The 26,856-nt window shown below is 37.2% G+C and overlaps 1 protein-coding gene and 1 pseudogene across 2 annotated transcripts in view; both read right to left on the bottom strand.

Moving 5' to 3' along the window:
- Positions 1–7,267: 7,267 nt before the first annotated feature.
- ACMSD (aminocarboxymuconate semialdehyde decarboxylase) overlaps positions 7,268–26,856 on the bottom strand; it is a 52,359-nt gene continuing 32,770 nt past the window's right edge. For both annotated transcript variants that reach the window (XM_019731143.3, XM_019731142.3), the window contains 2 exons: positions 11,126–11,224; positions 7,268–8,257 (listed from right to left, as the gene is read on the bottom strand). In XM_019731143.3, the coding sequence (XP_019586702.3) occupies positions 8,195–8,257; positions 11,126–11,224 (162 nt within the window). In that variant the 3' untranslated portion in view covers positions 7,268–8,194. The remainder of the gene's footprint in view (positions 8,258–11,125; positions 11,225–26,856) is intronic.
- Positions 17,054–17,169, bottom strand: LOC141568116 (U6atac minor spliceosomal RNA; annotated as a pseudogene).

Here is a 26,856-nt window from a genome sequence, read left to right as displayed (position 1 = left end):
CGCCCCTCCCGGCTCGCGGACTCCCCGCCAAGGCCGCGCGACCCCGCCCCACTCCGCTCGCCGTAGACCACGACCCGCCCCTTTTCACCCTCGCCGCCGCCCGTGCGCGTGCGCGGGGACCGCTCTACCGGTTTGCGTTGGTGTTTTGCTTTCTTTTTCCTGTCCCGGGCTTTGCTCTCACGCACAGGACCACAATGCTCCGCGTCGCGTGTCACTTGGAGGCGCCCGACGGTGGGGGTTGGCGGAAGGAAAAGGTCGGCGCGGTGCATGCCGGGTGTAGAGGTGGTGGGGCCAAGGGGCGGGGAGGAGAGAAGAGGCTGGCTTGGGGTCGGCCGGTGTGAGTGGCGGGCGGGCGGCTGCGCTGTGGGCTTGGGCGTGGATTCCGAAATTCGGGCGGTTCTTGGGCCAGGAGCGTTAACACCTCGTTCTGTCGACGCCACGCCGCCGCCACCACTTCTCTGTAACGTTGGTCTGCTTAGTGTCCTAGGCTTTCGACTCCCGTGTCTATGACAAATGCTCTCCGCTCCACCGGAGGCTGTGAGAAGGACCTACCTGGGAAAGTGCATCAGGAACAACGCTCCACGTTTGTGTCGCATTGGAGTGTTTTTTCCCTACGTTATCTTGTTTGAATCCCACAACCACGCAGGCCGTGGGTTTATTTTCTTTTTTAATTGCTTGCCAAAGGTTATCCGGTTAGTAACTGGAAGAGCTGAGTTTGTAGACTAGGGTTTGAGGCCGTAGCAATAATGTGTTATTAAACCCCGCTACGATTTAAAAGAGAAGGTTAGGAGAAACGTAATACAGAAGGGACAGTAAAAAGTTTTATTATATTTTGGTATTTAATACAGTAACACCGCACATAACTGTTTACTAACCTCTGTGTCCCTGTAAGAAAATACTGTAGAGCTCCACTCTGAGCTAATACCCATTGTGTATGAAAAAAGTTTCTAGGTGTTAACTATTTGCCAAAGACTAGAGTATAGGCAGACATACTTTTTTTGAAAGGCAATTGATATTTTTAAATGAGTTCCTGATTAAAACTCTAGGCTTTTGTCATTGTTTTGGGGGTCCTATATTCATTATACTGCTGTATCGTGGTTCAGTCTGTCCCCCTTACACTACAGTGTTGAGCTATTGATTTGGTTGCAGTAGGTAGTTATGAACAGTTGTCTATATAACTTAATTTCTTACCTACATTGCTTGTCTCAAATCTTACGGTGTTTAAAAGTTCCAGGATAGATTGATGTAAAGGAAAGTTTATAAAGTGTCTACCTCCAACACTCATTAATGATAAAAGCTCTAAATGAATTAGGAATAGAAGAGAACTTCCTCGACTTCATAAAGAACACTTACAAAATCCTGCAGCTTGCATCATACTTGGTGGTGAGAAATTAGAAGCTTTTGTGCTAAGGCAAGGATATCCCCTCTCCACTCCTTTCAACATTGTACTGGAAGTCCTAGCTAATACAATAAGAAAAGAAAAGGAAATAAAAGGTGAACAGATTGGGAAGGCAGAAATAAAACTGACTTTGTTCACAGATGACAATTGTTTATGTAGAAAATCTTCAAAGTGTAAAAAATGTTGAAATAAGTGATTATAGCAAGATTATAAGATACAAGTTTAGTATGTAAGAGTCAATTGCTTTCCTATATACCAGCAATGCATAATTGAAATTTGAAATTAAGAACACAGTACCATTTACAAAAAGTAATACTTGGGCATGAATCTAAAATATGTGCAGGATATATATATGTAGAAAACTACAAAATACTCATTAAGGAAATGGAACGCTATTCTGAGTTCATGGATTAGAAGACAATATCATGAGATGTCAATTCTTCCGAACTTGAGTTATAGACTCAATGCAATCCCAATAAAAAATTTAGCAAGTTATTTTGTAAATATAAAAAAAAAATGATTCTAAAGTTTAGGTGGGAAAGCAAAAGACCCAAAATATCTAACCCAATATCAAAGAAAAAGTTGGACTGAAACTACCCAACCTCAAAGCTACCGTAATAAAAATAGCATATGTTGGCAAAAGAAAAGACCTAGCAATCAATGGACCAGAGTAGAGAGCCCAGAAATAGACCCCCATAAATACAGTCAACTGATCTTTGACAAAGGAGCAAAGACAGTTCAATTGAGAAAGGATAACCTTTTCAAAAAATGGTGCTAGAACAAGTGGACATTCATATGCAAAAAAAAAAAAATCTAGACACAGACCTTAACACCTTTCACAAAAATTAACTCTACATTGATTATAGCCCTAAATGTAAAATGAAAAACTATAAAACTTCTAGAAGATAACACAGGAGAAAATCTAGTCGACCTTGTGTTTGGCAATGAGTTTTTAGGTACAACAGCAAAAGCATGACCCATGAAAGAAAAAATTAAGTTGGACTTCATTAAAAATAGACTTCTGTTCTGCAAAAGACGCTGTTGAGAGTGAAAATACAAGGAGAAAATTTTTGCAAACTACATATCTGATAAAGGACTTGTGTCCAAAATACACAAGGAACTCATAAAACTCAACAAAGAAAACAAAGAACTCATTTTGAAAATGGGCTAAAGAAGTGAACACTCAAAATATAAATACACAGATGGCAAATAGGCACATGAAAACATGTTCAACATCATGTCATAAGGATATTCTCAGTAGCTGTTCATAATTGCATGATTGTTCGTGAATTGAGGATTTGATGATAACGATACATCTATGCAGTGAAATACTAGTCAGCTATCAAAAAGAAGGCATCAAAGTGCTGAAAGAAAAAAACTGCTAACCAAGAATACTCTACCTAGCAGTTTCTTTTCAAAATTCAACTCTAGTTATGTCATCCCCTACTTAAAAACCTCATTGCTTTTTGATAGACAAAATTCCTCAGCTTACCTATGACCCCATGTGATCTTGCCAATTTATACCAAGAATGTCTTGCTTTCTTACTTCAGTGGCCTTATTTCTTGCTGTGTTCTCTCCTGCCATAAGGCTTTTATTTATGCTGTTTTCTCTGTGTTGAATACTCTTCCCTCTCCTCTTTGTCTCTTTAACTTTTAGCTTTTGTCTGCTCTTTCCAACACCAGCTTAACCAACACTTCTTTCAAAAAAGTCTCTCTCCAACTCTGACTAGGCCAAATCCTTTATTATAAACTCTCTACACACTGTGTGCTCCTTCATAGCTCTTGTCATTGTAGTAGTTTTATATTGATTGGTTGCTTATTTGATACCTGTCTCCCTAACTAGATTATAAGCACCACTGAGGGAAGGAATCATGTTCATTTTTACTTACATTACTCCAGCAGTTAGGATGGTTCTTTTTTTTTTTTTAAAGATTTTATTGGGGAAGGGAAACCGGACTTTATTGGGGAACAGTGTATAATTCCAGGGCTTTTTTCCAAGTCAAGTTGTCCCTTCAATCTTAGTTGTGGAGGGTGCCGTTCAGCTTCAAGTTGTTGTCGTTTCAGTCTTAGTTGTGGAGGCCGCAGCTCGGCTCCAGGTCCAGTTGCTGTTTCTAGTTGCAGGGGGCGTAGCCCACCATCCCTTGCGGGAGTCGAAACCGGCAACCTTGTGGTTGAGAGGACGGGGTCCAACCAACTGAGCCCTCCGGGAGCTCAGTGGCAGCTCAGCTCAAGGTGCCGTGTTCAATTTTAGTTGCAGGGGGCGCTGGCCACCATCCCTTGTGGAAGTCGAGGAATCAAACTGGCAACCTTGTGGTTGAAAGCTCACTGGCCCATGTGGGAATCGAACCGGCAGCCTTCGGAGTTAGGGGCGTGGAGCTCTAACTGCCTGAGCCACTGGGCCGGCCCAGGATGGTTCTCGATATGTAGCAGGCACTCAATAAATATTTTGAATGCATGCAAATGAGTGAATGAAAGCATAGTTCCTGCTCTCCAGGAAGTCCCAGTCTAGTGGGAAAATAGCAATTGTAATTCAAAATGAGAAGTGTGCTCTTACAGACGTACCAGTACAATTTTTAAGGATGGGAGCTACTGATCAATGAAATCCCAAAGCCTAGAAACCATCACTTTAGGTCTTGAAGAATTTAAAGAGAGAGAGAAATATGATTAGATGTGTCCTTTGGAAATTTTCCCCTGGCAACAGGGTGAAGATGGATTGTACCAGATTAAGCCCAGAGTCTAATATAGAGAAGAGATTATGTCGATAGTCCTGGTGAGAGATGAGGACCTGAATTCAGTTAGGAACCATAGGGAAGAAAGAATAGATAAGATATGAAAGATATAAAAGTGGTAGGATCTATTGGATTTATGACATATTTTATATGGGTGAAAGAGAGGATTTAGGTGACTGGGTGGTGCCCTTAATCAGAGTTGATAGTATAGGAAGTGGAACTAACTTTTGGGATAAAGGTATTGAGTTACATTTGGGGCATATGATTCTCTAAAGTACCATAGTAGTATAGCTTTAAATTTTTTTTTTGTTTAATGCCTAAAGCTGTTAGGACTTCTTAAAACATTGTCTTCCCTTGACTTCAGAATACCACATTTTTTTCTGGTTTTCCTCTTATTTCACTCAGTGCCCAATGCTGGTTTCTCACCTAACCTCTAAGTATTGCCAAATCCCAGGAATTAGTCCTAGGTTCTTTTGGTTTTTCTCCTCTACTTTTTCTCCAGGTGATTTCATTGTCTCATTTCTTTAAATACCTTCTGTATACTGATGACCTCTCCCCAACCTCTCTCGGAACTCTCCAGACTAGTGTACCCAACCGCTTACTGCACGTTCCTATTTAAATGTCCAACAGGTATCTGAAATATAAGAAGTCCAACAACAGAACTGTTGATTCTCTTCCTTCCCAAACCTGTTTATCCGATTGTCTGCCTCATCATAAATCTACCCAGCTGCTCAAGTAAAAAAACTGGGAGTCAAAGCATCTATGTCTAAAGTATGCATGAATTTAATACCATTAACTACATCTCAGAGGCTAAATGTCCTCAGGATTATGGGCACAGAAAAGGCATGGTTTCATTGATCTTTCTATTGTCTTTTTAGTCTCTCATTTATTTCCACTCTGATATTTGTTATTTCTTTCCTTCTACTAACTTTGGGCTTCATTCATTCCTTTTTTTTTTTTTTTTTTTTTTTCAGTTCTTTGAGGTGTAGTTAGGTTGTTTATTTGAGATTTTTCTTGTTTACTAATATAGGCATTTATCGCTATGAACTTCCCTCTTAGAACTGCTTTTACTGCATCCCATACGTTTTGGTATGTTGTATTTCCAGTTTCATTTGTCTCAAAGTATTTTTGGGTTTCTCTTTTGATTTCTTCTTTGACCCATAGGTTATTCAGTAGCATGTTGTTTAATCTCCATATATTTGTGAATTTTCCAGTTTTCTTCTTGAAATTGATTTCTAGTTTCATACTATTGTGTTGCTTGATATGATTTAAACCTTATTAAATTTATTAAGACTTGTTTTGTGGTTGAATATATGATGTTTCCAGGAGAATGTGTATTCTGTCGCTTTTGGATGGAATGTTTTGTATGTATCTGTTAAGTCGAACTGGTCTAATGTGTTGTTTAAGGCCAATGTTTCCTTATTGATTTTAGGCAGGAAAGAGCTTGTAGCAGAGCTTGTGGGCAATGGGAGAGGTGGGATATGAAGCTGGAAATTTGGCCAGATAAGTAGGCCATGGTCAAGAGATTATTTTTATATTAAGTTTCATAGGAAGCCATTGGAGTTTTAGCAATAGGTCTGTGATATGCTCTGACTTGTTAATTTTTGTTTTAAAAAAAACACATTAGCAGTTGTGTAGAAAATTATTTAAGGGGGTCAAGAATGGTCGTAGGGAGACTAGGCAAGACATGATGGCAACTTGGGCAAGATTAGTAGAATGGGGATGTGAGATGTGGTAAGTAGAACTAACAGCACTTGATGGATTGAATGTAAGGAAGAAGGAGGAAGGCAAGGAAATAAATCAAGGTTGACCCCTAGTATCTGTGTGTTTATGTATGTGCATGTGTGTACATGTGTGCACACCATAGCTTGTTCAATCAATCTACATTTGGACAATACTTATAATTTCCAATATTTTGCAATAACAAATAATGCTACAATAAAATTAGATTGGTCTGGCCTGCTGGCTCAGGCAGTTGGAGCTCCGTGCTCCTAACTCCGAAGGCTGCCCGTTTGATTCCCACATGGGCCAGTGGGCTCTCAACCACCAGGTTGCCAGTTCGATTCCTCGACTCCCACAAGGGATGGTGAGCAACGCCCCCTGCAACTAAGATTGAACACGGCATATTGAGCTGAGCTCCCGGATGGCTCAGTTGGTTGGAGCACGTCCTCTCTACCACAGGGTTGCCAGTTCAACTCCCATGGGGGATGGTGGGCTGCGCCCCCTGCAACTAACAACAGCAACTGGACCTGGAGCTGAGCTACGGCCTCCACAACTAAGACTGAAAGGATAACAACTTGACTTGGAAAAAGTCCTGGAAGTACACACTGTTCCCCAATAAAGTCCTGGTCCCCTTCCCCAATAAAATCTTTAAAAAAAAAATTAGATTCATTTCCCACATCATACATAAGAATAACCCCACCATCGATTGTATCAAACATTTAACTATAAGAAACTTAAACTATGCAGGTACTGGAAGAACAGATGAGTAAAGTCCTCTTTAATTTGGGTGTAGAGAAGGGCTTTCTAACTATGACTTTTCTATCATTCAAGTATTAGGTCAACATCCTCTTTAAAGAGGCTTTCTCTGGTCCACAATTTAATGTTTTATTCCCCATTCTTCCCTTAGTCACTCTCCATACATTTCCCTGTTTTTAATTTTTTTATAGTGTTGATCAGTATAAGAATAATTTCCTTCTTTTTTCTTTCCCTCCTCTGAATTCCTCCTTTCGCTTTCCTCCCTCCCTCCTTTATTTATGTTTCTTACCCTCCAGATTGTAGGTTTCATCAAAGGAGGAATTTTATCCTTTTTATTTACTTCTATAACCCCAGTGCCTGGAACAATCTTACAGCCCTGACACATCACATAAACACTCTGTGAATACATAGCTATTTGGTTCAACTTTGTTTTTCTTTTTAGGCAAATTGGAATAATAAGCAGAGAGTGGTGGGTGGATAAAATTCTAAAAAGCAACAGGAGAAGCAAGAAAGAGATGGCATAATAAACTAAAGTGAAAATAATGGAATGGGTGTAATTTAGCAAAAATTATATTAGCACAAATTATATGCCAATGCTGAAACCTTGATTTTCTGGGCTAATAGAAGGGAAAAGAAGTATTAATGAATCGAAGGCAAGAGGTACTTTTGAAAAATGATATTTGATTTTGGAATTCAGCCAGAGGTACCCGAATCACAGATGGTCATCACCCCTCCCAGGACCAAGTTCATTTTCAGCAAGTCCAGATGGGACCATTAATGAAGAGAGTAGAACAGGCTGCTCTCGCCCTGCTCAATCTCCACAGTTAGCTTTACACATTCTGCTCAGTACTTTAAAAGAGCTTCTGGTAGAAGTAACTTACAGGCTGGGACTTTTCTCCAGAATAGGTAAGTTCTCATTCAGTCTGAAACCTGTGTTCCCATAGTTTTGCCTTCCTATATGTTTACCATCTCCAACTCTAAATAAGCCTTATATATTATTCCAGACTCAGCCCAAGTTCCAGCTTCTGTAAAGATCTTCCCAACAGTTTTGGGTCCAGATGAATTTTTCTTACTGAAACTTCTGTGATACTCATGTTATATTGCTTCGTCATTGTTACATGTACATATGTCTTGCCTCCTTATTTGGACTATGAACTCATGGAGGTGATAGAATATGTCCATCATTTATTTATTCCCAACCCAGCTCTGGGCTAATGAAAGGTATTTGAAGTAATAAAAACAGGTCATTGAGGCCCTCGTCACATATACTTGCCCAAAGTGGAGAACATCCTTGAGCCCTCTAGGATGAGTCTTTCTCCATATAAAGCATTAATGACATTTTGCTTTTTACTTCTGCCATGAATTTTAAAAGTGCTGGGAAAATCATTTTTGATTTACACATGAAATAATGGACTGCTTTTCAGAGTGAAAACACGTGAGTCATTTTTGTTATGAATAATTTAGGATACTCAGACATATTCTATTTCTGGATAAAATGGTTCAAAATCTGATTTTGGTAATGTATGTGTGATACATATTTAAAAACAAAAATAAAATATCTTCTTGAAAGGTTGCCTCTGTCATTCAGTCATTCAAATTGTTTTCTCTCAAGACCCAAAAATGTTAGGGCGTTGCCAGCTTTGAGTTTATGCTGAAAAAGATAAGAAAAAGTTTTATTTTAAAGCATTATTTAATAGTTAGTTTTTAAGTACTTTATTGAGTGTCTTTATCAGGTTTTATAAAAATCAGTTCCCCAATGTGAGAAAAATATTAGCAGGTTAAGCAATGAACTTTTTACCCAAATCCTCTTGACCCATTTTTTGCCATACTGTTTTAAATCTAAGTTTAAAACTTAGTTGTAGGAGGAAAGGAGGAAAATTATTAGGGAGAGAGCCCTCTTAGGAAAATGTCCTTCTTTGGAAACCTCTACAGGACCCCCAATGGGTTTTAAGGACTATTTGGAGGCAAAACAGAGAAAAAGTACAATTTAGGACTGTGGGACAAGAGAGCTGGGAACAGTGCCCAGAAGTCATATGTGTTGTCCTTTCACATGGCTCCATGGGAAAGGTAAGCTCTTTTGGAGCAACAAAAGTGCTATAGATGAAGAATCTCAGAATATTTTACAAATATGTGCATTTATCAGTTTCACACGAGAAAAGGACTGCCAAATTTTCCTTCACTTTCTCCCAAGCTATAGACTAGATCAACTCCGCAGAAAGAACTCCTGTGACTTGAGGGTAATTCTGTGATATCCTAACTGACACATGTCCAGCTTGCGAAGGGCAGCTGAGGGTGGAAGGAAACACGTATGCGTTGTATAACATCCATACCATTAATGTACATCTATATATTATGATCACTTCAAGGTTCTTACACAGCTTTGAAGAATTAGCGGTTTGTGGCAGGGTTTTTCCCTGATCCACACTTGGGCCATCCTCCTCTAAAGGAAGATCTTAGAAGCAATGTGCTGCTCTGAGAAACCCTTTGCTTTGCTTTTACAAACAGGTTGGTACCAAAAACCCTCTGGAGGAGATACACTTTGGTAAGTTGACTGGAGATCTGATGCCCGAGTCAGGAGATTTGGGGTTGGGTGCGTGTGCTGTAATCCAACAGATATATTCCATTTGACAAATCACTCAACCCCTAAGTCTTGTTTTCCTCCTCTGCATCTATATGGGAGAAGCCATCTGCCTGTCTACCTCCCCCCTTTTTTTTCATCAAGTGGATTTATTTCATTAAAAAAATTTTTAGTGAAATTTACATTCACATGGCTCAAAATGCAAAATGTATAAAATGGATACGATCTTTCCAGAGTTATCAGTTTCTTGTCTGTTCTTCCAGAGATATTTTAAGTATATATCAGCAAATACTTATATTTAGGTATGTAGATACTCTTTTTCATAAATGGGTATGCACAAATGGAAGGATACTATACACATTATTTGGCATCTTGCTTTTTTTAACTTAATTTATCTTAGAAATTGATTTTTAGCATTTTTTATGGCTGTATAGATTCCCTGGTATGGATATATTATTACTTATATAACTATTCCCTTGTAGATTGTTTTCAGTCTCTTATTACAAACAATGTTGCAATGAGTAACCTTGTAGAAAATGTCATTTTGAATTTGTGACAGTATAAAATTTGTATGCAAGATTTTTTAAAACATGAAAGTGATAAGCACATAAAATTAAAGAATAAAAGGCATAAAATAATAATTATTATCCCATTAAACTCTTAGGAGACTTGGGAGAATCTGATTTTGGTTTAATTTTGATTCTTATTACACCTTCCTACTTTAATAAGTAAATATTTAACAATTCAAGACTTTTACTGCTTTAAGGTTAGTGCCAAAGGACATACTTCCTGTATAAAGCAGTTGCAGGTTTCTCAGTTGATAACTTGCAACGAGTAAATATCAGAATGCACTCTTCTTGGCATCTGTTAATGTGCTTAAGGCCTACTGAGAAGATTTGATGAGCTATATCCTTAATGATTAAACCAGAGAATTAGAGTCCAAGAGAACTTCTGGATTCTAGTTTAGAAGCAAGCCATACTTCTAAAGGAGTATTAGTCATACTCCTTTATGGTATGTGAATTACACAAGGAGTGTAATTCCTTGTGTATTACTCGAGGAGTATGACTAATACTTGGGTAAGATTTGTTAAGAGTTTATATACCACATCTTTTTATTTTTGGCCATCTCTGACCCCTGGTAGTGATTGTTGGTAAAACCCTCTGAAGAACTTGTCTTGTTGGGAGGTGGGGATGGAATGGGAAAGAGATAGCAGAGGAGAGGGAACCTAAGGACAATGCATCTCGTTTTAGCTCATCTTGGTTCAGGACCCTAACGGGTACAATAGGCATGGCAGCGTGATGGCACATTTACCCACCCTAAAAGTCAAATGCTGGAACAAAAAATCCAGTTACTTGAGGGTTCTGGTTCCTTGGGTCCTTGTTAATCAAGACTTTAGTCTCAATATTCTCAACTCAATGTAGTCTCAATGATTCTCAACTAGAATCATTACAAATTTTGAGACTGGTAGATTTGTACAAATATTAAAGGAAAAATTTAAACATTTTTCTTATTCATCTAATATAAAAACAAATATTATTCTGATATGCTTCTTTACAGTTTTCTTTCTTGTCTTCATGAATTTAGTTGTATTAGGTTGATTTTCAGCTTTTAAACTTTTTAAAAAAGATTTCTTTTATCAAAAATACAGTTAGCATACAATATTATATTAGTTTCAGGTGTACACAGTAGTTGTTCCACATTTATATACCTAAAGAAGTGATCACCGTGATAAATCCAGCAAACATGTGACACTGTACCACGCTATCACAATCAGCTTTTAAACTTTTTTCTGTGCTTAATAGTTCAGCTATTTTTAGAGATCAAGTAACAGTTCTAAGAATATTAAGTGTAATAGTTCCCTGTTCAAAATGCTCTAAAACCAAACACAATTAGAGCAGGAAACTGAGGAAGAAGAAGACCATGAAGTAAAAGGCATATACCTTTGTTCCCGCATCAAATTCTTCCATGGATTCTATCAATTTTCCCGGTTCCAGCTCACCTAACGGAAAGGGGTAATCGGTTCCCAGAATGACTTTATCCTGAAAAAAGGAAAGGAAATATATTTTTATAATTTTATAGAACATCAAAGAACCTCCTGTAAACTTAATTATATTTAATTATTACAAGCATTCCTATTGTAAAATATCAAATTTCTTCCTGATTAATGGGAACAAACTGTTCTAAAATTTTAAAGATTTGATGGATTTAAAATTTATTCTGACATTTTCTCCAGCAGATGTCACTGTTAGGTCTGTTAAAGTTGCAAATCAACCCCCACCCTCCCTTCTTTTTTTCCTCAATAACTGAAATAAAGAATACTCAAATATAAAAAGCAGGCATTTATTTAATAAAACATGCTGATGTCTTCAGATGAAATTAAGGATTCTGTATTTCTTAGAATGATACATTGCAATTGATCCCACAATTTTTGAAAACATGCTGGAGTTCAAAAAGGAAAAAACAACTGGGTGAAAAGAAAAAAAAAACAGAAACAAAACAAAACCAAACAAACAAAAAACCAACCCCCAAACAATTTCTATCTCTATAAACTGGATTGGTTTCTGTTTTTTTGTATGACGTAGCTTCAAATTTCCATTTGACACTGTATGTTAAAGCACACAGGCTTGTCCATCTACAAATATCTAAAGCAGTATGTCAGGCAATGTGCTGGAATCTAGATTATCCTGGTCAACAAAAGAGAAATGGTCCCTATCTTCAGAGAACTCATACTCTAGTAAGAAAGGGTGACATTAGATCAATAATGGCAGTCTATTAAAGTAAAATAAAAACACATCTTCAACCAGAAATTTTGCTTCTAGAAACATGTCCCTTTCATAGGCAGTAACAGACATATATACAAGGAAATTAAACATTATTTGTAGCAGCAGAACACTAGTAACTAAATTATAGCATGTCCAAAAATAAAAAGGACTGAGGAATACTTACATATGTTGAAGCAGAAACAATTGCCACGTTATATTGTAAAAGAGGAATGATCTTGGAGTTATAAGGGGGGGGGGGGGGAATCCAGGACAGTGTACCTGCTATTGCTCATATTTGTGTTTTTAGCAAGGGACCTATAGATATATGAATACATGTTTGTATGATACAGTTTATTTCAGGAAAGCTACCCAAGAAACAAGTAACATTAGCTGCCTTCAGGAAAGAACAGTAGGATTTAGGGATGAAGGAGATCCCCCTTCTTTTTTTGATATGTAATTCACATACCATAAAAATTCACCTTTCAAAAGTGTACAATTGAATGGGCTTTGGTATATTCATGAATTTGTGTAACCATCCCCATTATCTAATTCCAGAACATTTTTGTCACCTCCAAAGTAAACCTCATACCCATTAGCAGGCACTCCTTCCAGTCCCTCGGAAAACAGTAATTTACCCTCTGTGTCTATGCAATTGCCTATTGTGGGCATTTCATATAAATAAAATCATGCAACATGTCACCTTCTTTCATTTAGTGTAGTGATTTCAATGTTCATTCATTTTGTAGCCTGAAAATCAGTTATCTTTTTCGGCTGAATAATACTCCATTGTGTAGATATACCACATTTTGTTTATTCACTCAGATGATGGACATTTGGGTTGTCTCTCCTTCTTGGCTATTATGATAACGCTGCTCTAAACATTTGTGTACAAGCTCTTGTGTGAATATGTGTTTTCATTTCTCCTACTTATATATCTGGGAATGGAATTGCTGCATCATATGGTAAGTCCATGTTTGACATTTTGAGAAACTATTTTTCACAGTGGCTGCAGCATTCTACATCCCCACCAGCTATGTATGAGGGTTCTAATTTCTCCAAATCTTTACCAACACTTATTATTGTCCATCTTTTTTTGTTATACCCATCTAGTGTATGTAAAGTGGTATCTTGCTGTGGTTTTTATTTGTATTTCTCTAGGGACTAATTATGTTGAACACTTGTTCATATGCTCATTGGCTATTTGTCTGTGTTGGAAGAAATATCTATTCAGATCCCTTGTGTCTATGCAAGCCTATTTGTTTTCTTTTTATTGTTTAGTTGTAAGAGTTTATGTTTCCTGAATAGTAGAGACTTATCAATATATGATTTACGAATACTTTTTTCATTTTGTGGGTTGTCTTTTCACTGTATTGGTGGTGTCCTTTGATGGATAGATTTTAAAAATATTGATCAAGGGCTGTTTAATATTTGATCAGGGCTGTTTTTTTCTTTGGTTGCTTGTGCTGTTGGTATTATACATATTTAAGAAATTATTGCCAAATCCAAGGTCACAAAGATTTACAATTATGTTTTTTTCTAAGAGTTTCTATTTAGTTCTTCCATTTTGGTCTTTGATCCATATTGAGCTATTAATTTTTGTGTATGGTGTAAAGAAGGGGTCAACTTAATTTTTTTTGCATGTGGATATCCAGTTGTCCCACTACAGTATGTTGAAAAGACTATTTTTTGCACATTGAATTGTATTGACACTTTTGTTATAAATCAGTTGACCTTTATATCTGTCCTTATGCCAGTAGCACATAGTTTTGATTACTGTATCTATGTAGAAAGTTTTAAAATTGGGAATTTGAGTCCTCCAATTTTGTTATTGTTTCTTAAGATTGTTTTGGCTATTTTACGTCCCTTGCATTTCCATATTAATTTTAGGATCAGCTTGTCAATTCCTGCAAAAAAAAAAAGGCACCTGGATTTTCTATAGGGATTGCATTGAATCTGTAAATCACTTTAGGGAGTGTTGCCATTTAATAATATTGTTTTCCAACCAGTGGGATGTCTTCATTTATTTAGGTCTCTTTACTTTTCTTCAACAGCGTTTTATAGTTTAGTGTCCAAGTCTTGTACTTCTTCAGTTGAATTTATCCTCAGTATTTTCTTCTTTTTGATGCTATTGTAAATGAAATTATTTCCTCAAATTCATTGCTAGTACATATAAGTACAGTTAATTTTTCTATATTAATATTTATACATACAAATATTTTGTATTTATAAAATTTATATTTTATTCTGTACCCTACACCCTTGCTGAATCAGTTTGTTAGCCCTAATAGTTTATTGGTGGATTCCTTAGGATGTTTTATATTCAAGGTCATGTTATCTGCAAATAATTTTGCTTCTTCCTTTCTAATCTGTAAACCTTTTATTTAGTTTTCTTGCCTAATTGCCCTAAAATCTCCAGTACAATTCTGAATTGAAGGGGTGAGGGCAGAACCTTTCAGTCTTTCACCATTAAGTATGATACCGTTATTCTGAGTACTTTCTTATTCTCATGCACAGGAAGTTGTTCTAGCTCATTCTGTACTTTCTCTGTCCTGAAATCAGCCTTTTCTCTGAGTGGCCCAGCTTCCTTATAGTGGAAAATGGTATCTAAAACCAAGATCTGGGCACTAGATGGGATAATTATTGCCGATGTAGAACTCTGTGTGTGTGTACGTGCGTGTACACACAGACACTTCTGTATTTCTATACCTATTTATCTATATTTGTAACTACCATCTTTAACAGGGAGACCCCTGCATTTTACTAAATTTATTTACTCATTTTGCTCAAGCCTAGCATGCACTGCTGTCATCATCCAACCTCTTTTATTCCCTTCTTGGGAAAAGGTAAAAGTCTTAGGATTGTGGCTTCTGGGTGACCTCTGAAGCATTACAGCGAACTGAGGTTTTTGGCACCACTCACTGCGCCTTACAAACCAAACCCTCACACATCAGGGGTATCACTGCATAAATTACATAAGTGCCTAATTACTAGGCTGTACACCTGAAACTAATATAAAATAATATTGAATGTCCACTATAAATGAAAAATAATAATTAAAAAAAATCCAACCTCAAATTAAGTTTGGCATATGGTGTGAAGTAGAGTCAAGATTGATTATTTAACCTGTATGGATAGCTACTTGTTTCAGCATATAAACGCTTTTCTCTCTCCATTTAATTGCTTTTGCACCTTTGTCAAAAATTAATTGACCAAGTAAGAGTGAGTGTATTTCTGTACTTTCCAGTCGATTCCATCCTCTGCTGATACCACATTGTGTTGACTGCTGCAGCTTTATAGCAGCTCTTGAAGTCAGATAGTACAAATCTCCAACTTTCTTTTTCTTTTTCAAAATTATTTTGGCTCTCTGGTCCTTTGCGTATCTCTATAAATTTTAGCCACAATTTGGATTATGTTGACTCCATTGATTAACTTGGAGAGAATCGACATCTTAACAACATGGAGTTTTTTGATCCATAAACGTGGATATGTCTGGGCCTGGATCTCATGGGTCACTAAGCCCTTTGATTATACCTCTGTATCATTTCTTGCATCCATCACTTACTCGCCACTTCCCCAGCTCCTCCCCTGACTTGGGGCCCCTACCGTCTCTTAGCTCAGCCCCGTGTGACCTTTGTACCCCCGAAGCACCCTGTATACAGTTTTATTCATAGCACTTCTTACATTGCTATGAGATGGTTTCTTATAATAATAATAGTAATACTATCTAACATTTATTAATTGCTTACTACATGCAGGAAGCTATTCTAAGCCATTTTCATTCATTGACTCATTTAATGCTCACAACCTTCCTATGAGATGGGTTCTATTATTATTCCTACTCAACAGATGAAGAAACAGAAATGATAACTAACTTGCCTAGAGTCGCACAGCTAGTATGTGGTGGAGCCAGGTTTGTGTCTCCATCTCATCCACTCAGCTAAGAACTGGGACCAAAACCATGTCTCCAGCTCTGAGCCAAAAGTCAGGTGTAGAGTGGAATTAAACTGGGCCATTATTGTAGTTTTCTAACTGATGTCCCTGATTTCGGTCTCATGCATTTTAACCAATACCTAACACTGGAGAGAATGCTGTTTTAAAAATATGAATCCGATCATGCCACATCCCTGCTTAAAATCCTTCAATAATTTCCCGTTGTCTAGAAGGTAAAGCCCAAATTCCTTAGCATGGCACCAGTCATCCCCAATAAATGTGAGAAAGAAAGTGGTCCCAAACCTGAGCTAGGGCAGAACTTTGTAGTCTGATGTGACTAGCTGCTTTTCCTGTAGAATAATTAACATTCTTGATAAAATAAAATACGGAAACAATTTTTTATTGAATTTATATGAGCTTAAGAACCCTCTCTAGGAAAGGCATTCAATTGACTACTAGTCCTGGAACTAGTCTAAGACCTTTACTAAACATGTAAAGAGACTAATTGTCAACTCCTACTACTGCTCCTACTTCTTCTCTTCTTCCTCCTTCCTCCCCCTCCTTCGTCTTTCCAGCCTGACAATACCCATTTCCCCTATAACATGTCTCTGCCAAGATAGAATATTTGAATTTGACTTTTCAGAAAGCCTCTTCTTTTGAAACAAGTTGGAAATAAAACTCTGCCATATGCTTATCATCAATTTTAGAGTTGCTTTAACAAATGTGTATGTTGAAGGAATGTATGAATGTATGAAAGAGGGAAGTCTGATTCGTACTAGGCTTGACATATTAAATGTATTTTAAATACGCTAAATTCGAACTGTGTTCAGGATAAGTGACACTTTGATTTCTACACACAAAAAAAGATTTTCCTAGGTTTTATGATAAAGTTTAAAGGATGATAAAGTTTAAAGCATGATAAAGTTTAGAGGAAGGCTGTGACAGACTGACAACTATGTCTAGATTCCTGTACTCACTACTGTATAAAACTGAGCAACTCTACCTGCTGACGGAGACCCTAAAGAACCAAAGTTCCGTCTCCTCGCTTCTGTGCCAACGGCTGATCTCCTTCTGAACTGCCTGCTTGGTGGGCACTGGAGGTTCGTTTGTCAGTATTTCTACTCGTCTTGCCAAAGCTGTTTACAATTCCAAAACACAACTTATTTTTTTTTCGCGATGGTTAGATGCCTCAAAGTAGGTGGCAATGTCTTGACCGTATGTGTGTTAGGGCCCAAGGGCCTCTTCCGTCCTTGTCAAAGGGAGTGCTAACCTTCTCCCCTCTCATACAACACAACATAATTTGTTCAAGTCCCATGCTTATATTACATTCCTCAGCTATGTTAATATGACATTGAAATCTAGAAATTAATTTTTCCCTCTAGTCTGGAATTCTCCCATTACCAGGATTATGGCCTTCTAGGATATAAATACATTTTAAGTAGCAGGGGAGGGTCTGTTCTGTTTTAATGTGGAAAAAGCAAATGGTTTTAAGAAAGAAATGAAAACCACTCAGCAATTCATCCTTCCTGGTTAAGATACTTCCTTGCTCCCCTTCCTAACTTGATTTTGGATGCCTATTGCAGAACACCAAACTCATGGTTTGATAGTATTTCATTATTATTTGTAGCTGTTCACAACTCTTCGCTATAGGAGGTTAATTATCCTCTTGCAATCATCTGGTTTGTGAATTTTTCATACCCCTATCTATCTGTACAACTTTTATTGATACCCACTGGTAAACTTTTGACCATTTTTTAACTTGTTAGTAATTTCATAAGGGAGAGGGGACTAGGCATAAAAGAACTGGAAGTGAAGTCTTGTTAATTGCTTTTCTTGTTCAGAGGGAGAAGGGACAGTAGCAGGGAAAAGGTGGGGAGAAGAGATTCCTCAAGAGTACTTTCGTCCTGTTGGATGAAGGTTGCATACTCCATTGCTTAATACTAGTCTCTACTTGATTGGTGCTTAATAAATACTTAAGTTTAAAATACATTTTTGTGTTGCTATTTCTATTACCTGTTATCTCGTAACTGCAAGTTGATTATGTTTTCAATGGATTACGTGCATAATTCTGGTTAATGAGGCATAGGGTATGGCCCTGGATGACTGTTGCCTATTTCCCACTGATCCAAGCTCCCTGTGATACCTGACTCTTGTGACAGCTCAGATTCCCAAGTAACATACCTGATCCTGGCCTCCCAAAAGCTGAAACTCTCTTCTATGCTCTGTGATCGAGGAGTGTGTTCCCTTGGGATTGACAGTGATCTTGAATCGGTGCTAATGCCACACTTGACAACGTCTGCATTTTAGTGGGACCTTTCCAACAACTCTGTTAAATCCAAAGGAATAATTCTAACGGTGGGCATTTTGGATACCATGCCTGCCTCTTTTGGGGTCCTGAAATTATACCTTCTAGACAGACACTGGCTTTTTTTATTAGGCGGTAAAGCCGTGGATAATCCTGATTGATTTCTCAGCACCAACACTCTGCCCCAACACAGCTTTCCCTTCCCAAAGCCAGCAGCACACATTCCCTAGGAGGCCAAAGACTTACTGAGCTGATAATAATCGTGATTAATATTCCTGCCAGGGAAGAGAAATAAACTGTATACCTGCTGGGAAGCATTAACTCTTTCATGTTTTCAGGGAATGCTGCAAACACTGAAAGATGTGGCTTACTAAATAAATTGAAATGCTGGAAAAGAATTCATTTGTCTTCTCAAAAAGGAGCAATTAACTATCTTCTCATTAGCCTATTTCATCAGTAGCATTTGCAGAAAATACAATGTAACTGTTATAACATAACTTACTATAAAATTCTAGTATACCAAGGATTCAGTTCCTTCACTGAGACACTTTCCCAGAGAAAGAGCCCGATTTAACTCAATCAGTGCAAGTAAGATTAGCCTTATATCCACAAGATCATTGTACAACCCAATCAAAGAAACATTAACTTAACACCTACTGTCTGTAAAGCACTGGATGATATAAACCACTGACATTTGCGTAGTCCTTTGGCATAGTATTGTATTATATTAGCTCCTCATATCTAGCCTCGCCACTTTACAATTGAGGAAACAGACTGAGAAGATAAGTGACTTGCTACTGAAGGTCACCCCGCTAACAAGTGGTAGAGCTGGGACTTGAACTTTCTTTCATTTATCACAACTTCTTGAGAAGGTATTAAGTTATACTCTTATTCTCGAGAAGCTTCTGGACATCAGAAAGGGTTCCACTCTATTGAGGATAGTAGTGCACAAGAAAACATCATTTAACTGGAATATAGGTTGAGGTTTTTACAGATAGAACTATTAAAATACATTGAAATTTCAAGTCAGGTGGAAATATTTCTAATACATATGGTATGGTCTACTGCCTACAGTTACCCCGGATAATAAAGTCTTTCTTTGATGATGAAGGACCTTTTCATTGCTTCTACATCATCTAACCTTTTAGAACACCCGAATAGAGCAGTCCTGAATGTTAAAGAAGGCGTGGGAAAGGGATGAAGAAGCTTTGGCCTTTGGGTCTGACTGGTCTCTAACTTAGGTTCATCTTCTAACCCATGGATCAAATTCCCAAGACAAGATAACATTTATGAGGTGTGATTAAAAAATACAGTGAATGTTTAAATTTTTAAAAATATATTACAGTAAAAGACATTGCCATTAATCCCCCTCAAAAGACTACCCCCCCCCCCCGCTTCAAACACACTTATCCCATCATTCTTGCCACTTTCTGAAGCAGTTCTGGAAGTCCTCTTTCGTGAGAGTCTTCAGTTGCACTGTTGTGGCTGCCTCGATGTCCTGAATCAGTATAAAACGTTTTTCTTTCCTGGTCATTTTGACTTTGGGGAAGAGCCAGAAGTCACACGGTGCCAGATCCAGTGAATAAGATGGATGAGGACACACCATAATGTTTTTATTTGACAGAAATTGCCATACCAGAAGCAATGTGCGACATGGAGCCTTTCTGTTGTGATCACAAAATACAGAGAATCCTGCTGCCAAGTGCCATCCGATGGAAAGGCAGGGATTTTTAATACGGGAAAGGGCACATGGAACTTTAATAACAGTTGTGTGACAAGTTTCAACTTACAGTAGTACCTCGGTTTTCCAACGTCTCTGTTGATGAACATTTTGGTTTATGAACACTGTAAACCAGGAAGTAAATGCTTCGGTTTTCGAACATGACTCAGAAGTCGAATATGTCACGTGGCTTCCGCTGAGTGCAAGATCCTGAGGCCTAGTTGTTGGCTGTTTTTGAACGTTTCAGAACTCGTGGATTATGTTCGAAAACTGAAGTACCACTGTATTTGGTGCAGTCAGTCAAGTATGAGCTACGCTTGAGAGAAGGTGTGTTTTAAAGTGTTCCATAAATCATCCTCCATCATGACAACGCTCCGTGTCACACATTGCTTCTTCGTATGGCAATTTCTGTCAAATAAAAACATTACGGTGTGTCCTCATCCACCTTATTCATTGGATCTGGCACCATGTGACTCCTGGCTCTTCCCCAAAGTCAAAATGACCGTATAATTACCAGAAGGTAATGGTTTTGAATCGATGCAGGACATTGAAGCAGCCATAACAATGCAACTAAAGACACTCACGAACGAGGACTTCCAGAATTGCTTCAGAAAGTGGCAAGAATGATGCGAGTAATGTGTTTGAAGTGAGGGAGTATTTGAAGGGGATTAATGGCAATGTGTCTTTTACTGTAATAAATTTTTTTATTTAAATATTTACCATATTGTTTGATCACACCTCATATATGCCTACTGTAAAAATTTGAGGTATAAAATGTCTAAAATGACATTGTTACTTCTAAAAATGAACCATTTCTTTTATTGTGAGATATATTTTCTATTTTGCAGAACAGGAATTTTTGGTTTCTCTTTAAAAATGAAGAGAACATATGAATAGATATTTTGGTTGGAGTGGTTGAAAGTCTAACTTGCAGAGAGAGGCCTCTTCACTTAAAGAAAAAATGAAGTGAAATTCACATAACATAAAATTAACCATTTTAAAGTCTACACTTTGGTGGCATTTAGTATGTTCATAATGTTGTGCAACTATCACCTCTCTCTTGTTCGACAACATTTTCACACCCCCAAGGAAGGCGTTGTGCATATTAAGCAGCCACTACCCATTGCCTCCTCCCCCTGCCCACTTGCCCCATCCCACTCCCACCCCCTGGCAGCCACTATTCTGCTTTCTACCTCTGTGGGTTTTCCTATACTGGACATTTCATATGAATAGAATCATATAACATGTGACCCGTGTGTCTGACTTTTTTCTCTTAGCATGTTTTCAAAGTCCATGCAGTTATAGCATGTATCAGTATTTCATTTCTTTTTTATGGCTGAATATGATATTCCTTTGTACGGATATACCACATTTTGCTTATTCATTCATCTGCTGGTGGACATTTGGGTTGTTTCTATCTTTAGGTTATTGCAAATAATACTATTATGAACACTTGTGTACAAGCATTTGTTTGAATACTTGTTTTCAATTCTTTTGGGTATATGCCTAGGAATGGCGTTGTTGGGCATATGCTAATTCTATGGTTAACTTTTTGTAGATCTGCCAAACTGTTTTCCATAGCGGCTGCACTATTTGGTATTCCAAACAGCAATATACAAGAATTCCAATTTATTCACATCCTCTTCCACATTTTCCTTTTTTTTCTTATCGTCATCCTAGTGAGTGTGAATTAGCATCCCACTGTAGTTTTGATTTGTGTTTAACTAATGACCAGTGATGCTGAGCATCTTTTCATGTGTTCATTGACCATTTTTCTATCTTTCTTGGAGAAATGTTTATTCAGATCCTTTGCCTAATTTAATAGGGTTGTATGTGTTTTTATTATTGAAGTGTAAGAATTCTTTATATGTTTGAATACAGGTTCCTTATTAGATACTTGTCCCTTTAGTGAATTTTTCATTAAAGTTGTTGTACTTTTCAGCTCCAGAATTTCTATTTGGTTCCTTTTTTATAATTTCTAAATATTTAGACAGTGTCTTTTTGTTCAGTAATCATTCTCCTGTTTTTCTTCAGTTCTTAGCCTATGATTTTCTTTATCTCTTTGAGCATATTTAAAACTGTTGACTAAAGTCTTTAATAAGTCCAATGTTTCTCCAGTGACAATTTCTGTTGATTTGGTTTTTTTTCATGAGAATGGGCCATACTTTCTTGTTTCTTTGCATGCCTGTTAGTTTTTTTGTTAAAAACTAGACATTTTGAGTACCACATTATAATGTGGTAACTTTGACAATCGATGTTTCCTTCTCCTCGGCTTCTGTTGTTGTTCCTTGCTGTACTTTGTAGTTGTTTATGTAGTGACTTTTCTAAAGTAGTTTTAAAAGACTTATTCTTTGTTGTATGTGGTCTCTGAAGTCTCTGTTCCTTAAGCTTGGGGTCAGCTTAAGATTTCCTTAAATGCTTAAAGCAAAAAGAGAACAGAAAGAAAAAAAAAGAAAGAAAGGACAAAAACCTCTCCTAGTCTTTGCAGATTGGCTGTGTGATGGTCATTTCTTCAGCATTCAGCCAGGCCATTTACACCTGTGCCTTAGTGTTCGCGTCCTGTGATGTCGAGCCTACAGATCAGCTAGAGAGTAAAGCTTAGGGTCCTACCATGTCTTTTCTGAGCATGTGTCCTGCCTTGGGCGTGTGTGTGACTTTCTAGATTCGTCCCTCTTTTTACCTCTCTTTCCTTCTTCACTTTTGATTGAATCTCCATAGAGGATCCAAGCCTCATTTTACATCATTGCTTCAGACAGAGACACATTTTTTTGTTGTGAAGTTTAATTTCGATAGTAATTTTTCCTTTATCTCAATTTTTCATGACTTTATAATTCTGAAGTTGCTAAAATTTCAAGGTGGTTGAAAAATCTTGCAAATTGATACTGTCACAGTGGTTTTCACTGTAGTTTCATTCTTCAAAGTTTGTATGTATCTTTACCAAATGCTTTTATTGAGCACTTACTATAAAACTTGAATTGTGCTGTATACTTTATGTGGTTATCTTATTTCACCCTGTCAAAAACTCCAAGAATTAGGTATTATTATTATCTCTATTTTTATTGGTAAGGAAACTAAGGCTTATCGAGATCAAATAATTTACTCAACATCTATCCCTGATAGCTATGACTAGTAATACAGCATTAAAATTCTAAGCATCATTCGCTATTTGCTTCAGAAGAATGGAATTTCAGAACTTTTTTTTTCACACCTTCATCTTCATTCCTATTTTTATTTCTGCACTTAATCGTAATATCATTTTACACCACATTTCTCAGGCATGCAGAAACAAATCAACAAACTAACTGAAACCAGTGGAAAGTACAAACTACAAACAAAGACTAGCAGCGGTAATGAATTCAATTTGGAATAGACATTTGAATGATATATAAAAAGAGTCCTGTAGTTCCTCCATTTCCAGAAGAAAATTCTAATGATACTTGGTTGAAGATGAAGCCTGGATATTTAGAAACTTGGGAAACAGACATTGTCATTAAGAAAGGTTATTTATTATAATGCTTATATACTTTTAAAAACAATTTCAATGCCTAAAATCGTGCTTCTAATAATGACAAGGCACTAGGTCAAAGATACGTTTAAACAAAATTGTTTTATGAAATATAAATATGGAAAATTAATATTTATAAGTAAGAAGTTATGTGATTTTAAATGGTCTAGTTGAATTAATAAATTTTAGAAGTAGAAAAAATAAAACTAAGACTCTAAGATGTGTATATCATCTCTCTTGCTTCCACCTTCAACCAAAGCCAGAGTATTAGAAAATTCTTTAGCTTCTGAAAATTCAGCCTGACCCCCTTCTATTGCTATAATTTCTGCTGACCCGTAATTGCCTATAACTTTGAAAATGACTTCAGGGAGCTGCAAGTTGGGCCACAGGGAGATGCAATACAAGTAAGATAAATTTTTTAGAGAAAGGGAGGAACGTTCAAGACTGACATTAATAAATGTACCCAAATTGGACTTTTAACTGTTCATGATGACATAAGGAACTTGCCATAACATGTAAATCAGTGCACTACTCTCTTTATCAAGAAAGTCTTGCCATTAAAACAAAAGTCGGTTAAACTAAACGTTATGTTTAGTGACTTGATTTACATTCTGGCACAAGTTCCTTCTTTCATCGTGGACTGGTAAGAAACTCTTTGTGGACTGGTATTAGTCTGAGGATCACAATTTGAAACTCCCCACAAGGAGAAGGATAACAGGATAAAAGAAGCAACCAGAAAATTTCAGAAACTGGAAAGCAGATGAACAATAATAACTGAATTTTGAAGACTGAAAAAGCGAAATTCTTAGTCAGTGTAAGATAAGCCAAAAAGTAGCCTGACTTATATTACCAAGTCCCCTGAATATCTGTAATTAATAACATCAGGTGCCTCTGGAAGTAAAGACAAAGATGGGACTAAAGAAGGATTCATTTTAAGCCTGTTTAAGAAGCAGTTAGACTCTAAACACCAGATTCTGCTTAGCCCAGTGTCTGCTTTTCTCTCACCCAGGCAAAAGGTTAGTCATCTAGTCTCAAAAGAGAGTGAAAGAGAGGGTCTCAGCTGGGAAGATACCAGGCACAGTTAAGAGTGGTGACTGTTCTGAAAGTAGGAGGGTTAAATGAAAGTTTACTTATTAAAAATAGAGACTCCCAGCCTTTTTGCCCTACTCAGTTCCCAGAATACTGGCAACCAGACCTTTACTATTCAGATAAGCAATTGGAAAGCTTCTCTGGGAAACTGAAATATGAAAAAGGAAAGATCAAGTTTTTAGAGTGTCCAAAAACAAGGTTCATTTGGGTTACTCTGTAGAGAAGACCACACTTGATTGGCCCCACCTACATGTGGAGACTTCCAATCATCTTTCTAGTGACTGCTCTGAAATATGAGTTGACAGCAAAGAATTACATACATTTGAGGAAAGCATTTAATATAAAAGACTGAGACATTTTTAAAAAGAGAAAACAGGCAAGGAGGAGGATTTGCAGGGAGAAGTAAATTTCCCCAAATTACTAGTATATTCAGAGAGATAAGAAAAGATATTGCATCCACCCAAGAAGAACAGGATGTTTAAAAAAAAGTTTAGAGAACAAGAACAATAACAACAGCTCTTGGAAAGTAAACAAGCAAAAAGTCCAATTAAATAGAAGGCTTTATCAAGAAAGTTCAAGAACTCTCCCAGAAAGTAAAGCAAAAGCGCAAAGAAGTGGGGGGGGTGTACGACAGAAAATAAAAAAGATGTTCAACTTAGAATAATAGAAACTCCAGAAAGAGAAAGCAGAGGGAAGGAAGTCATTAAAGATAAATTAAAAAAATTTAAATGAAAGGTCTCACCAAGTGGCTAGCATAATGGGTGAAAATAGACACATACTGTGAAACTTCAAGATCTTAGTCTTTGAGATTGGGGTGGGGGTGGGGCAAAGGGAGAGAAGCATGTTTTAAATAAAGATTCAAAGATTAGAATGGCATTACTCAACTGCAATTCTAGAAGGTAGAATCCAATGGGAAAATGTCTTTAAAATTAGGAGGGAAAACAGTTTCCAAGCTAGAATTATATACCTAGCCAGGCAGCTCATTGTAAAGAAAGAATAAAGACATTTATAGATAGCCAAGGTTTAAAAAATTTCATCTCCCATACTCCCTTTCTCAGAAAGTTATTGGTGGATGTTCTTCACCAAAAAATTGGAAAATTGTAAGACTCAGGAAACAGGGAATTGAGAGAGAGGGAGAGAGAGAGAGAGCGAGAGAGAGAGAATGTAAGGGGAGATTTCAAGATAACAGCTGTGCAGCAGGTTTAAATAGCAACCCAATCCAGCTTGGAGCAAGTCAGAAGACTCCTGAAGGTATCTCTTCAAGAAGATAGAATTAATAGACTGCTGTACCCAATATGTATGAATGTACTGAGAGGAGACTCACAAATTCGTGGAGAGTTTGGGGTTAAGTTAATGTAAGTAGTATGCAAAAAAATATTAAAGAGTGAAAGAACAAAAGAATGAAAGATAGATAGATAGATAGATAGATAGATAGATAGATAGATACTGAATAGATACCTTTCTATCTTAAGATAGAAAGATAGATAGATATTGGAGCACTGTAGTCATCTCATTGAATCTTATGAGAAAACCTGAACAGAATTACCCAACCACGGGGTTCCTGACCCAATGGAAATGAATGAGATAATAAATGTTCATTGTTTTAAACCACTAAGTTTTAGGTTAATTTATTTGCAGCAATAAATAAATAATACAGATTTTGGTACTTGGAAGTGCAGTGTTGCCATATCGGAAACATGAAAATGTGCAAGTGAATTTGGAACTGATTAGTGGGAGGAAGTGGGAAAGACTTTGAGAATAGTGAAAGACTAAAGATCCTTGTAAAGCCTGTTATTAGAAGCCTGATGGCCTGTGAGAAGCCTATATCAGTGAGGACTTTAGGGAGAATAAAGAAAATGTTATTGGAAACTAGACAAAAGGACATCTTTGCTATGTAGTGGCAAAATTTTAGCAACACTGTCACCTACAGTAACATGAAAAGTAGAAAATATATTTAATGAACTGGGTGATATATAAGGAAATTTACAGACAGAGTATTGAAAGTGCTGCCTGGCTGCTTCTTGCTGCTCATAGTAAAAGGTAAGGGGAGCGCATTAAATGAAGGACTGTTTGATATAAAGGAGCCAGGAATTATTGGGTTTGAAAATTTCTAACAGCAAATGATGTTAAAATTAGAGCTGGATTTCTGGCAAAGATTAAATCCAGGGCAAAGTTAGAAAACAGTCTGAAAATGAAGTCAAGATGTGATTATAACCTTTGTTAAAACTTCAAAAGATTTAAGGCAGTGCATCAGAGAACCATTCTGTCAAACAGCATGGGCTTCTAGGTAGCTTAAGAATGTTGTCTCTCAGCAGCCTTCAAAGAAACCCAAGGTAGAGAATGGCTTTCTCAGTTTTGTG

Source organism: Rhinolophus sinicus, chromosome 17, assembly GCF_057876585.1.
Source record: "Rhinolophus sinicus isolate RSI-liver-muscle chromosome 17, RSI-T2T, whole genome shotgun sequence".
NCBI lineage: Eukaryota > Metazoa > Chordata > Mammalia > Chiroptera > Rhinolophidae > Rhinolophus > Rhinolophus sinicus.
This window is presented reverse-complemented; position numbering and strand designations above follow the sequence as displayed.